The 13,468-nt window shown below is 33.8% G+C and overlaps 1 protein-coding gene across 1 annotated transcript; it reads left to right on the top strand.

Annotated features, from left to right (window-relative positions):
• Positions 1-2,257: 2,257 nt before the first annotated feature.
• Positions 2,258-10,434, top strand: MPS1 (multipolar spindle 1). Its single transcript, XM_088956610.1, has 10 exons — positions 2,258-2,416; positions 2,508-2,565; positions 2,664-2,816; positions 2,904-2,963; positions 3,105-3,184; positions 3,300-3,354; positions 6,484-6,597; positions 7,239-7,431; positions 9,647-9,717; positions 10,075-10,434. Exons 1-10 carry the CDS (start codon positions 2,264-2,266, stop codon positions 10,257-10,259), a joined length of 1,122 nt encoding a protein of 373 aa, XP_088812736.1. The 5' UTR covers positions 2,258-2,263; the 3' UTR covers positions 10,260-10,434.
• The last annotated feature ends 3,034 nt before the right edge of the window (positions 10,435-13,468 follow it).

Here is a 13,468-nt window from a genome sequence, read left to right as displayed (position 1 = left end):
AAAAAATTTATAATACAAAACATTTTAAACTAGAAAGTATGGGAAATTTTTTTTCTTTTTCATATTAAAAATTTAAATTTAAAATATAAAATAGTAATATATCAATAATCGATTTGGTTAATTTTACAAATGACTAAACTGAAACCAACCTGACTTAATTAGATTAGGAAATTGTAGAAGTAAAGACGATTGAAAATATAAAAACCCGACCAACTCAAGTTGAGTTGGCTTGGCCGGTTTCCTTAATTTGATGAACAACCTTAGTGTTTCGCATACGTAGTGCTTGTGTGGTTCCTGATTACTGTTAATTGGATGTGTATCTAAGCTTATCCTTTGACAAGGTCAGTTGTCTCTGAGCTTAGGGAAAAAACCTACAGGCTCAGTTTGTAATGCGTATTGCATTGGTACTGATGGAAGTACATGAGAGTGAAAATAGGCTGAGTCTGAGTGTAAATTTTGGTTACTTTTGCTTTTAATATTTGGCTTTTTATTATTTGTTTGTGATCCCTACTTCATATGGGAGATAAGAAAGGACTATTTGTTTTTAGGAGTGGTGGGAAGCAAGATAATGTGATCCCTACTTCGTATGGGAGAGAATTGAGACAGGAAAAGTGTGGTACAAATTAGGGGTGCCAAGTTGTCTGGGCTGGGTCGGGTTTATGCTCGACAAAAGCCCAACCCTAAGAGTTGGGCCTTAGGCCTGGGCCTGTACTTAGTCGGGGTCAAACCCGATCTAACCAATTGGGGCCCAGTCCACATTTGATGCACCCGGGTTGAATAGTAGCTAGCCGTGTGTGTGTTTATAAAAAAAATGTGCATACAAATATGGGTCTTCTATGCATACATGTATATATAGTTGGGCTGGGCTGAGTTTGGCCAATTGGCTCTACCCAAAATATTAAAACCGAAACTTCAAACTTTTGGCTTCTGGTGCAACCCAAGTAAGGGTGTCAATGGACCGGTTTTGGATTGGATCCCATCCACTCCATAATCAATTTGGATGGATTGGACGAGCCAATAAGACATATTGGATTGGATCAATTCGGTCCAAAATATTTATTAGATTGGATTGGACCTAATCTATCCGTAACAAATTTATATTGAATTGGGTTGGATTAAGCCAATATCTGGTCCGTTGATATAAGATAAGAATATATGTGTCAATGGACCAGATTTGGGTTGAAACCAATATAAATCAAAATGAATTTGAACAGATTGGATGGTCCAAACATTGAATTGGACCAATCCAAAGTGTTCCATAACATTCATTGGATTGGATTGAATTGGACCTGGTCCGTTCATAATGGACTCACATTGGACTGGATTGGATTGGACCAAATCCAGTCCAATTTACACCCCTAAGCCCAAGGACTGAAAATCCAGTGTAAAATTGGGAGCTGGGCTAAGCCTGTCCAGAACTCCAGATTTCATCCCTAGTATAAGTTTTCATCGGATTTTGGAATGCAAAATTTGCATTACCAGCAAGTGCAAATGAGACAACAAAAAAAAAAAAAAATGCAATTTTCGTATAAGGTAAGTGTGTAAATCATAATTACAAATAAATAGATGCCAAACTGAACTAACAAAATTTGTATGGTTCTTATTTGCACTGCAAACCAATAGAGCCGGACAAATAGAAGGCACTGGTTCTAAGGTTTTAAGTTAACAACCAATGTTAACAGACTCGGATCAAACTTGAAACCGTTTTGGCCATTAGGTAATGGGTCAAACGGTCCAACCATATGGCTTACTCATACAAATAAAAGAAGGTAAAAAAGTGTAAAAAAAATAAAAAAATGCTTGTCTCCTTATTTGAGATTAAACCAATATGCAAAATGGAAACACATTGCATCTCTGGATTTAACATAAATGGGCTAAATGGTTTAAAATGGGGCATCCAAAGGGTTGTACATGGGCAGATCCACCCTAGTCCAGATCCACATCCGAATTTAGAAACGGGTTCAACTACTTATGACTTTATGAGACATTGAGATGGACCCTAACTGATCTATTTTACGCATTTGGGTCGGATTACAGCTGGATCCTCTAGGAGAGTTCATATGAGGATTAAGGAGGGGTCGGGGTTGACCTCAATCTAACTTAACCCGGCCCGACTTGCCCCCTAATAAAAAGCCTAACTCAGACCGGTCATTACTCTGGCCGTGGTTGTCCGGTCCGCCCGAGTTACCGCTCCTCGTGAAACTGAAAAGGTTCGCGCCTTTTTCAGTTTTCTTGAAATACGCACTCTGAACTCTGAAGAACCATGGAGAAAACACAGAAGGAGATCATGGAGTCGGATCAGTCGCTGAAACTTGCTGTAGCAATCGCACTCGTCCGATCGAAGCTACTCGGGAAGTCATCTTCTGATTTATCTTCTTCTAATTCGGAACCCGACGCTCAACGATGGAAGCGAAAGGTTTCTTGGAATTCATTTGGTTCATTCCTCCTCTATCGCTTCAGTTCGATCAAAGAAAACCTTAATCTCGTCTCCGTTTCTGGAGTTTCAGGCGAAAGAAAGAAAACGGGAACTTTTGAGGCTCAAGGAAGAACTTAAAGAACTTGAAGGTTTCCTTTAAATATCTATCTCTTTGTTCTCCATCGTAGCTCTTTCAGTGGAAATAGGAGAGCATTGGCTTTGGAAGTTTCTCTTCTCTTTGTTTCAGATGGAATACAGTACGATTTGTTCCCGCAGAGTGCGTCATGTAAATGCTATTTCTTTGATAAATTGGGGGAATTGAATCCTAAGCGATTGCATTTGGAATATGACTCCGATCAACGAGTCAATGAGGTTTTGCGTCGGAGATTTCTAAGACAAGGTTTTGTTATTTTTTACCCTTTTCCTTCAGTTATCTTCTTCTTCTGAGATGCTTACCTTGAATTTTCTTTTCCTTCTATTTCTTCAGTGCGTTTGAACGAAAGGAGGAGAAAACCAGATGATTCTGTACGCGTACGACGTATTTTGGGTACAAGAACATGACATTCCATGAATTCAACTAGTAATTGTTTTCCCTCCTGCATTTTTGACATAGCGTTTCTTAGGAGTTGGGATTAGTGAAAACCTTTTAGATAATTTCCTTTTATGTGGTTTCTGGTGATAACTGTAGACTCAAACAGTGGAGATGAGATAGAGCAACTAAGTACTTCAGTTGATTTTCTGGTGGAGCTCTGCGACTCTGTTTCCCCTGTCAGTGTTCATAAGTTTTGTTTAATATACTTTTCTTCCACTAATCACGTATGTCCAAATATTGTCTTGTTTTCCTCCCTTTATGTTGCCCTCAGTCTTCAGTTTTGTTTTGCAGCTAAATGACACCTCCTTCGCTAATTTGTCACATCAAGCTGTAGACTTCATTTTAGGTAGTGTTCTGGTTAATAATACTCCAGTTTCTAATTTGAATTTAACAATTTTGTGAAATATGCTGAAGTTGCATAATCTATTCCACTAACAGTTTATGAAATTTATATAGAGAAAATAATTAAATAGTTGGGGTTGTGCAGTTAGCTCTAGCATTAGAATTACACAACCAATAGTATCTAGTAAAAATATAGTAGATATGCAATCAACCACAAGTCAAACTAATTTCCTTATTCTGTCAACATGAGATGCTTGATTGTAAAACAAAAGCTGGTTTAAGGGGTCTTGGTTAAAATTGATTATAAAGGAACTTTATTTCTCACATTAAGTGGTAGTTAAAGGAGGTCTTTCAGAAGTTTTTTTATCATCTACTCAACTGAACCAAACTCTCTATTAACAATTTGAGGATAGCTAAGCATATTTTTCTTAGCTGGCAACTTCTTTCTAAGGCCATTTCTTTTTTAAACCATAGGTTCTCATTTCTCTTCTTGGCTTTCACATTTTAGAGCTTTAAACTTAGTACATATTACTGATTTTCACTGGTACAATCAGCCCTTAATTGGTCTTTTGATACACATGACAGAACCATGTAAGTTTAGTTTTTCCTCATATTGTCACCTATTGAAGCTAGCCTTAGATTCTCATGACTCCATGAATGTATTCTTTCCTCATATTGTCACCTATTGAAGCTAGCCTTAGATTCCCATGATTCCACGAATGTGTTTTTCCCTCACATCCATTTCAACATACCTAATCTTAGGTTATGCTTAGTCTATGCATGGTATTTGTTAACTTCACCATATTCCATGCAATTTTCTGGTTATTATCTGTCTTGTATCTTTGTTTTGTATTTATTAGTCATACAAGGCTCTAGATGCACCTCTCTACATTGTTCACATTCTCTTAATAAGCTAAGACTTATGCTTTCTAGACTTGTCAATAGACATCATCAACAACAATATATGCCATGGGGCTTCAACAATTATACCCACTTATAGATTGGGTTTGGGCCTATTGTGTCTTGTAACCGGGTACCTTTATGGTGATTGGAAGCTTTCTTATGTCTCATTGAGGTACTCTGTGCTGGTCAGTGCCTCATAATTGATCCTTAGTCGAATCAACCTATCTTCATTTAACTCTTTCCTTACGATAAAACCCTCCGTGTTATCTCTTTGGGTTCCCTTTCTATGCCTATTACCAGATAACTCAGTCTTCGTGCTGGTGATTGGAAGCTTTCTTATGTCTCATTGAGGTACTCTGTGCTGGTCAGTGCCTCATAATTGATCCTTAGTCGAATCAACCTATCTTCATTTAACTCTTTCCTTACGATAAAACCCTCCGTGTTATCTCTTTGGGTTCCCTTTCTATGCCTATTACCAGATAACTCAGTCTTCGTGACATAAAGCCAAAGTCATTTTTCTTACTAGCTACTATGTTTTATCTTCTTAAGCTAAATTATCTTATCGTCATTTTTCTACTTTTTCCTTTCAACAGATAAAATCTTTTTGATAGATTTTTTTAATTATTCATAAATTTATAATTTTTTACCAGAATTTTGACAAGTAACCAAAGAAGACCTTGGGGATAATATTGGGAAAGTGTTGGGGATTCAAATGTCTAATCTGGATTGTTTTGTTTGGATATGTAATTGAGTTGTTTTTGACATATTACCTGGTCCGTGAATGTTGCCTTAACACCTGGATAGGATGTAGCATTTTTCTTTTCTAATGAAATTTTATTTTACTATAAAAAATTATAATTCTTTTGTTATGCTTTTGTATAAACAAAAGATTCCATAGAAAACCAGGATTAGAATCTATAAATTTCATTAGTTCCGGCTTGATTGGCTATAAAATTTTCAGCTTATATTTATATTGACCATATTATGATAGTGTGAGAATTATCACCATACAATTTTCCTGTCCATTTCTTTAGTGAGATGCATGTTAGAGTTCATTTTTTACTACATATTCAAACTTATCATAAATTCATTACCTAGTGAAAGGCCATAAGGTGCACATAAAGTTATATTTTATAAGAATTGAATCCTTACTATCTAGTCTTGGCTCCATGGACATTATTACTGTTTTAATTACGAGCTTGGCAAGTTTGAACTGCATCTTGTGTCGTTATTTATTTGTGTATACTTTTTGGATTGCATTCATGTGTAAGCATATACCTATCATATTTGGTGTTTTAAAAGGTGTTCGTTCTTTGGCTCAAAGGTCCGCAAGACTTATTTTGTTGGGTGTCTCGCCTAAACCCAGGTGTACTTCACCTGACTTATTACAATGTTGCCATCTTATAATGAGTTATTATTGAATTTGATGTTGAGTATGTAAGCTGCTACTTGTAGGTTGTATCTATTATGCTTAGAGTTTAAACAGTTTAGCCTATGTAGGACTTGAAAGATGAATGTACAAGGCTACTACGTTCATGTTAGTAACACCAATAAATATATTAGCTTTTTTGAACTATTTTGTTTTCTTTTGTAAATTAGATTTTCATATTTTTGTTCATCTATCTTTTTTCTTTTGTTTTTGTTTTTCCTAAAAGTGAATCCACCTTATTCAGGTTTATGCCTCACCTTGCATCTTAGGCTTTAGAAATCCCTTGCACCTTAGCTCTACACTTGCACATCTTTTAGAACAGAGGTTATAGTCAGATATTATCAAGGACACTGCTGGATGTCATACACAAAATTGCATTAAAATTGAAATTGAAGTATCCAACCCAACTGGGCATTGATGCAGAGGTATCTAGGTACTATAGGTGTGAAGTTCTGTAAATTATTTACTACAAATTCATGCTGTAAAGTATGTGTTCACTTCTAATGAGAAAAAAGTTCAGATTTTTTCTTCTTAGCAAGTTAGCCCCTAAAATTTTATCCATTTCATTCCTCTTCACGTTTATAAAGGCATCTTAGTTAATCTTGCTCAAGGGCTTGTCAAGGTATTTTCTTGTTTTCATAGACTTGCAGGGGTGCTATATTGGATCTTGTATTCATAATTGTATATCTACAATTGCATTCTTTCATACTATAATTTTTAAACCTTCAGATTTTTATCAAGTATCTTTTATACTTGATTCATGAAATTATCTTTTCTAAATATCTATTTTTTCTTTTGAAGCTTCACTAGAGATTTTGCTATCCAAAGGCAACAATAAAGAAGCTATTGAAGGGATTATCAATAAATTGATTATGCGATTGGTCAGAAGAATGGGTGACCCCTCACAGAAAGATGGTAAATATACTTAAATTAATGGAATTTTCACATTCCTATGTGTGCATATTTGAAGTAATGACTATATTATGACTTGTTAGTTATTTGAACAGAGATGAAACTCAGATATTGCAAGGACAATGCTGCATATTTACCACAGCTCTCCCTGGTGTGGTGCTCTGCACCATTATCTATCTGTATTCTAGAAGCGAATATGTTTACCATAGTTTTTCATACTAAGCCTTTAATAGACCATATTTTAATTTATTCTTGCTTCTTGGAGAGACATCCGTGATTTGTCTGACAAATACTAAATTACTTTGTAAATACATCTGTGAAGATATCTGACTGGGGGACTTAACCGTATTCAAAGAGACAAAATAAACTGCTTATTTACTCTTGCCAGCTGGTTAGCATCTCTTAATGGATAAAGTTGTTCATGTCTTTTGACTATCTGGATTTCCTTAAATGATCTCTTTTGTTAACCGTGGTGGGATCCATACTTTTTCAAATACTCATTTTAGTTTGATTAATCTTTGGAGAGTTTCATATTTCATTGTTGCTACTATTTTGGGCTTGTACTGTAGTATTTCTGTATTTGCACTATTTTTTTTCCATTTGATTTCTTTTTATTCATTGTGTTTTAAATTGTTTGGTTACAGAATCATCTAATTCTGGTTCTGATCTGCAATTCTATGTTCAACACTTAATTCGTAAGCTTGGACGGGAGTCATACATTGGCCAACGTGCAATGCTTATGGTTTCTCAGAGGATTTCTGTACTGGCGGACACTTTGCTTTGCATGGATCCTTTTGATGGTGCTTTCCCTAATATGCACAGCTGTATGTTTATGATGTAAGTACCCTAAAAATTGATTATATCAACAATGAGTTACTTGTGTGAACACTTGTGGATATTTAATTAATCTTTTGGCAGTTGAATGTTTTGGTGAAGCCTGTATTAAAAACTTAGCTGCGTAGCTGAATTAAAGACATGACTAATTTTGTTTATTGTGATCAGTTGTGAGAGATCCAACTGGTTACTTCATATATCATATCCCCTATTTAGGGCTTTGCTAGCTGAGCAATACTGGTTACTAATAAAATAAATTTACTGCATCTGACACCTTGACACTGTTGAGTGTATGCATGGCATTATTTTATAGAAGGGTGTTTCTTGTTTTGTCTGGAAAGGTGCCCTACAGATGTGTTTTGTCCCCACCACTTTCCATGTTTCTCATGAAGATTGGAATGGAGGTGCTGGGTTGCCCAATTTGGAGAATTTCAGCTAAATAGGGCTTGGGTTTGGGGTTGGGCCTATTCAAAATTAAACAAATACTCAACCCAACCTGACCCATGTTGCACTGTAGCTACTATCAAATGGCTCCGACCTAATATATTGCCCACGCCAAGATTTGTAGCTATCTGATTGATGCACCAGTTTGGAGCTTGTTGGGTTGTCAATACTTTCTTCCCGACTGTTAGATTAAGTATGGTAAGGATATTTATTTTGCCTAATATATAACTCCTTTCTTTTTTTTGCAAGAAAAGAAAAAGAGCAGCTTCATTTATTTACTGATAACTTTACATAAGTTAATACATAGATCATGGAAAAAATGAATACGGAACAAAGCATTAGCATGTCTTAAGTTCTAAAGGTCTTTACCATGTTCATAAATGCTAGTTAAAAGAGCTAGCAAATTTAGCCGAGCATTGATATTGGTTGATTTAATGTATAACCCTTTAGGTAATATGTTACATGTATACATAAGATATCACGTACCATCAAGATTCAAAGCATATTGATATTGGTGATTAGGGTAATATATTACATGTATACACAAGATATCAAGTACGATTAAGGTTCAAAGTATCCATACACCTGATACGCACGAACATGCGTATATCGAATGTTTTGATACTCTTAAACATTTTTTTTTTTTACTTTTTTATTCTTATATTTTCATTGGGGGTGGGGGGGTGGGGGGTGGGGTGGGGGTCGGTTTTAAGGGTATCACTTGATAAACTAAGTTACTAGAAAAGCCTTAAAAAAGGTGTTTCGGTCAGCAAAAATTACGATACGTATGTGAATCTTGTTATTCTTGTATCGATCAATAGAGAACTTGTGTTTATCAATGCTAACTGGGAATATACTCATGCAGTGGAGAGAATCTGAGTCTCCACTTTTGGTCAATAGAAGAATTGGGTCCAATTGATAGGCCTTTTCCAAAAGATCTATATAGAATTCTTCCCATTTAATGAGGCGTAGTAGGGGTAATTGCCTGGAATTATGCTAAAAAAATATCTATAGCTGAAATCAAAGGACTCTAATCCACTTACTGAAGTTTCTATAAATTCTATAATGGGTGCTGGCGTTTATTTCTGCTTTGCTTTGTGGTCTGTTTCCTGAATGGATTTATTAAGTTATCAGCCAGAAGAAAATATCTGCTAATTCTCCATATAGTAAGGATAAGGCTTGGGTGATGAATCAGCACTTAACTATTTAAATGACAATTCACAATGTTGCTAAGTTTATAGTGATTAATTTCCTCATTATATGCATTTATGCATGTATTTGGCCTTGTTAGAAACACAAATCATGTATGATATAATAAATTGGGTTGAACTTGTGGTATTGGCTGGCATGTGTGCTTGATTTAGGAATGTTTAGGTTAGACTTTTTTTAACACAATGAAGTGGCTACTTGTGCCAAACTCAGTCGGTGTCATTTGGAGTAATGAATTGGATATTGCTATAAAGTATAAATTGGATTACCAAGTAATAGGACTTGCAGTTGGAAATTTAAAATATTTCCATACTTGCAAGGAAAATGCTTTATACTTAATGTTTGAAATCATTTTGGATGCTTTGACCGGGAAGGTTGATCTCTGTCCTTGAAACTATTATAATCATATCGACCACTTCATATAGGAAGCTTACTAGGAGTCTCAATGCTTTTAAACTCTATGAGATAATACAATATATTTCACCTCAGCATTTGGTAGGACAGATTCATTGCAATCTGAATACTGTGCATTACCTTTTGCCTGATTTATCTATGTGGATGGCAGGATCCAGCTTACTGAGTTTCTGATATCGGATTATACCCAAACATGGACAACTGATGAAGGTTTTGAAAACAGTAAGTTCTGTGCTTTAAACTTTACTCTTAATTAGATGATCCATCTCAAATTTATATTTAGCAGTTCATAAGATCCATTTTGTCATGATTCTATATCATGTGACCCACCTTATAGCTTCTACCTTAAGACCCAGTCAAACCTGTTGGCGGTCTTGTCACCCATTTCAAAAAGGTTTTAGAAGTGGATAAGGTCCGATCTGGAAAGGGTTCTCTTATGTCATCTAGTTTCTATATTATATGGAATGCACTCAACTCGGATAACCCATACACTCAAGTACCATACGAATTTTCCTGATATTTTATCATTACGTGAATCTCTTTACTATCTCATATACTATTTTACATTTGGTGAGACAGAACTGTTTGAAGAATGGGTGAGGTCAGTTATTCACGCCCGTAAGGCATTAGAACTCCTGGAAAGTAGGAATGGGCTTTACATGCTGTACATGGATCGAGTAACTGGTGAGTTGGCTAAACAAGTTGGCCGGGTTTCTTTTCTCCCGAAACTGGATCCAGATATTCTTGATGGTCTGGTCCGCTGACTGTTGTTTGCAAAATAATCGAGTTAGAAGCAGTTGTTTCTTTTCACTTTCATTAAACTGATAGAGTTGCAAATTTGCAAAATTTTAGATTTTCATTCTCTCTCTCAATATTCTGAAGTCCAGATGGATGTTGAACAGTGTTAGTTTGGATCTGCCAAATTGAGAATAAAAAGGAAAAATGACAAAAAAAAAAAAAGAATTTAAATAAAGGCAAAATCTATGGTGCATGAATTTTGTAAAAATTTGATTTTATGTGCAGCAAATATTTCAAATTTAACATAGTTGGACTCTTAAATATCTAATAGGAATATATGCACATCTGTCTTTCGAGTTTTATTTTTTTTATAGGTTCCCTTGAATTTTCTGCGCAATGCTCAGCTGTCTGGTCGTAAAATATGCAAAATTCAACCAAACCAACTGCAAACACAACCAGAGGAACATTGGTAAAACTCCAGTTAGCTATTCGATCATGGTTCACATGGTTTAACCGTCTGATCCCCAGACTTGGAAATCAGCTGTTGAAGCAGTAGAGTACTTATCTACTCAACTATCCAACCTATGATTGGTCCATCCTTTTTTAGGTCCTCACGTAGAGCTGTAATGCGGGTTGTGCTCGCTTCCATTGTAGCGGGCCGTGCCTACTTGGCATGAATGTGCGAAGAGGGAAGCTTGGCAGGGGCCCAGCCCATGGGCTTATTGGCTTTTTTGCTAAGTAAAAGCTGAAAATTTGAAAAATTAAAAAGAAAAATTTTAAAATTTATTTCATTTGAGATTTAACGTTTATAATTGATCATTGGACTTGTTCATGGATTGGGCTTGAACTTGGCTTTCGTCAAAATTTGAATGGCCTGGCTTGAAGCTGGCCTAAAGCCATGAAAATTTGGGCTTGAAGCCCAGTTCGTGAACAGTAGTGAACAAATCTTTTGATCATATATGAAATAATAAAATTAAATTAAAAAGGAATTACAATGTAATTAGAATAAAGTCGTATAATAACATTGAAATTAAAAGTTTGCAATGGGATTAGAAAATATCACAAATAACTTTTAAATAAAACTAAAACTCAAAGTTTATAATAATATTAAAAATATTATATAATAATTAAATATTCAAAAAAATATTGGCTTCAAATTTTTCTTTAAGTTCTACCTCCATCTTTCTTTGCACTATATCTTTTAATGATCTATTAGTTGAAGTATCATGTCTTTTTCAATCTTGTAGTATGTCTTCATCATCAAACCAATCATTTAGGCGTATGCACATCTCTAGAGTTTCATCATTCATACAACTTCTTCTAATATTATATTACTTGCATTAAAACAAGATTCTGATGGAACTATGAATATCAGAGGGGTTAGTAGATCATGTACCTTAGTGGTAAGCACATTATAATTTTTCCATATTCTTTCCACCCGGCTAATGCCTCGGATGTAAGGAAATTTATAAAATTAGCTTGTAAATAAAAACAAAATTTAGGAAATGAACTTGATGATGAAAAGGAGGCAATTGATTCTTACCTACCTTTGCTTATTAATGACCAAATTTTTATTTGTTGCATTACCACTAGTACTTTCTGATGTCGTGTTTGTACACATTTTTTTATGCTTTACTATTGTTTATGATTCACATAAATCATACATTTGAAATAATAATTAAAGAACTAATTTCATCTTTTTTTTTAATCCAATATTAGATTGCATATTTTCATTATAAGAATCAAGTGAAATATTTACACTAGTTTTTTTTAATCATAGGGTTTAATATTGTAGCTAAACAATACAAAGGAGAAATATTTTTCAATATTTTTAAATTTAATTTCTATTATTTAAACAATATTTTTAAAATTTGGATTATTTATATTTTTTTTGCAAAACAATCATTAATTATATAAAATCGATTAACTAATGTACATGATGTTGGGCAATAAAGATTTGGAAATAAATTAATTGCATCATAAAAATGTTGTAAAAGGTATTTTATACAAATTGCAACTTCCAAATCATTATCAATTATAAAGTCATTGACATTTTATCATTATAAAAATTGATAAGAGTTTTCCTTTATAGGATGTAATTATCTAACATACACAATGTGGAATTCCACATGTGTTGATCCCATATAAATCTTTTATAATTTTATAGTGATGATATAATTTTTTAAATTATTGTTTTCTTCCATTAGAAGTCTAATATATAATACAATTTCTAATTTTTGAAATATGTGGTGAAATAATATTTAAAGTTTCTTGTATATGTTTTAAAATATGACATGTAATATGAAACAATTTTCTACTTAAAATTGGTTTTAACTGAGATTTTGAAATATTTATAGAAAAATCATTGTTATTAGTATTATCGAATAAAATATGACATGTAATATGAAGCAAATTTCCACTTAAAACTGGTTTCAACTAAGATTTTGAAATATTTATAGAAGAATCATTGTTATTAGTATTATTGAAACTAATAGAAAAATTTTATTTTCAATATCATAAATATGTAAATATTTAAAATACTTTCTACAATTGCTAAGCCAATACATGGCCATTCAAGTTTTGTAAAACTTATTATTATTATTATCATCATTATTATTATTTGCAAAAACCATGATTCACCAATAAAATGCCCATTAGCGTAAATATAACTAATATTGCATTTTGAAGTGAAATATTAGAAGTAAGTGCAATTTTAGAATTAAGATTTGAAAGAGTAAAATTTAAATTTTATTTATATGAAAGAAAAAAATTTAAAGCATTCAATTTTTGTAATAGTTGTAGAAACTTTTTAAATTGAGGATTTATAAATTGTTGTAAAGTGTAAACATCTTTTTTTTTTTTGGTAAATGAAAATCTATTAAAGGGAACTGATAAAAACATTAAGGATACATTACTATCCCCTATTTACAGTTGGCAAAAAGACTGTTGTAGGAATGAAGGGGATAGTGAGCACATACATAAGATCTGCGGGCTCTTGCTATTCTACCTATATGATGAGCTTTCATGACCACAGGTCTATTAACAAAAATCAGTTCAATGTTAACAAAAAAAGAAAGTAAATGTCTGATGTGTTCTTGAAGGGCCTGGATGTTCCCATTAATGTTTGCTCTTGTTCCTTTTAGAGATGAAAGACTAGCTTTGGCATTAGAGAGAAGGGTCGCTGTGGTAATGCTTTGCTTCAGTAGATATCTTAGTCCTATTGCAATTGCCCACA

The sequence above is a fragment of the Nelumbo lutea genome, chromosome 8, assembly GCF_056320005.1.
Source record: "Nelumbo lutea isolate HS-2025 chromosome 8, American lotus-T2T, whole genome shotgun sequence".
Classification (NCBI taxonomy): Eukaryota; Viridiplantae; Streptophyta; class Magnoliopsida; order Proteales; family Nelumbonaceae; genus Nelumbo; species Nelumbo lutea.
Note: the sequence above shows the minus strand (reverse complement) of the source record. Positions and strands in the feature narration are given on the sequence as shown.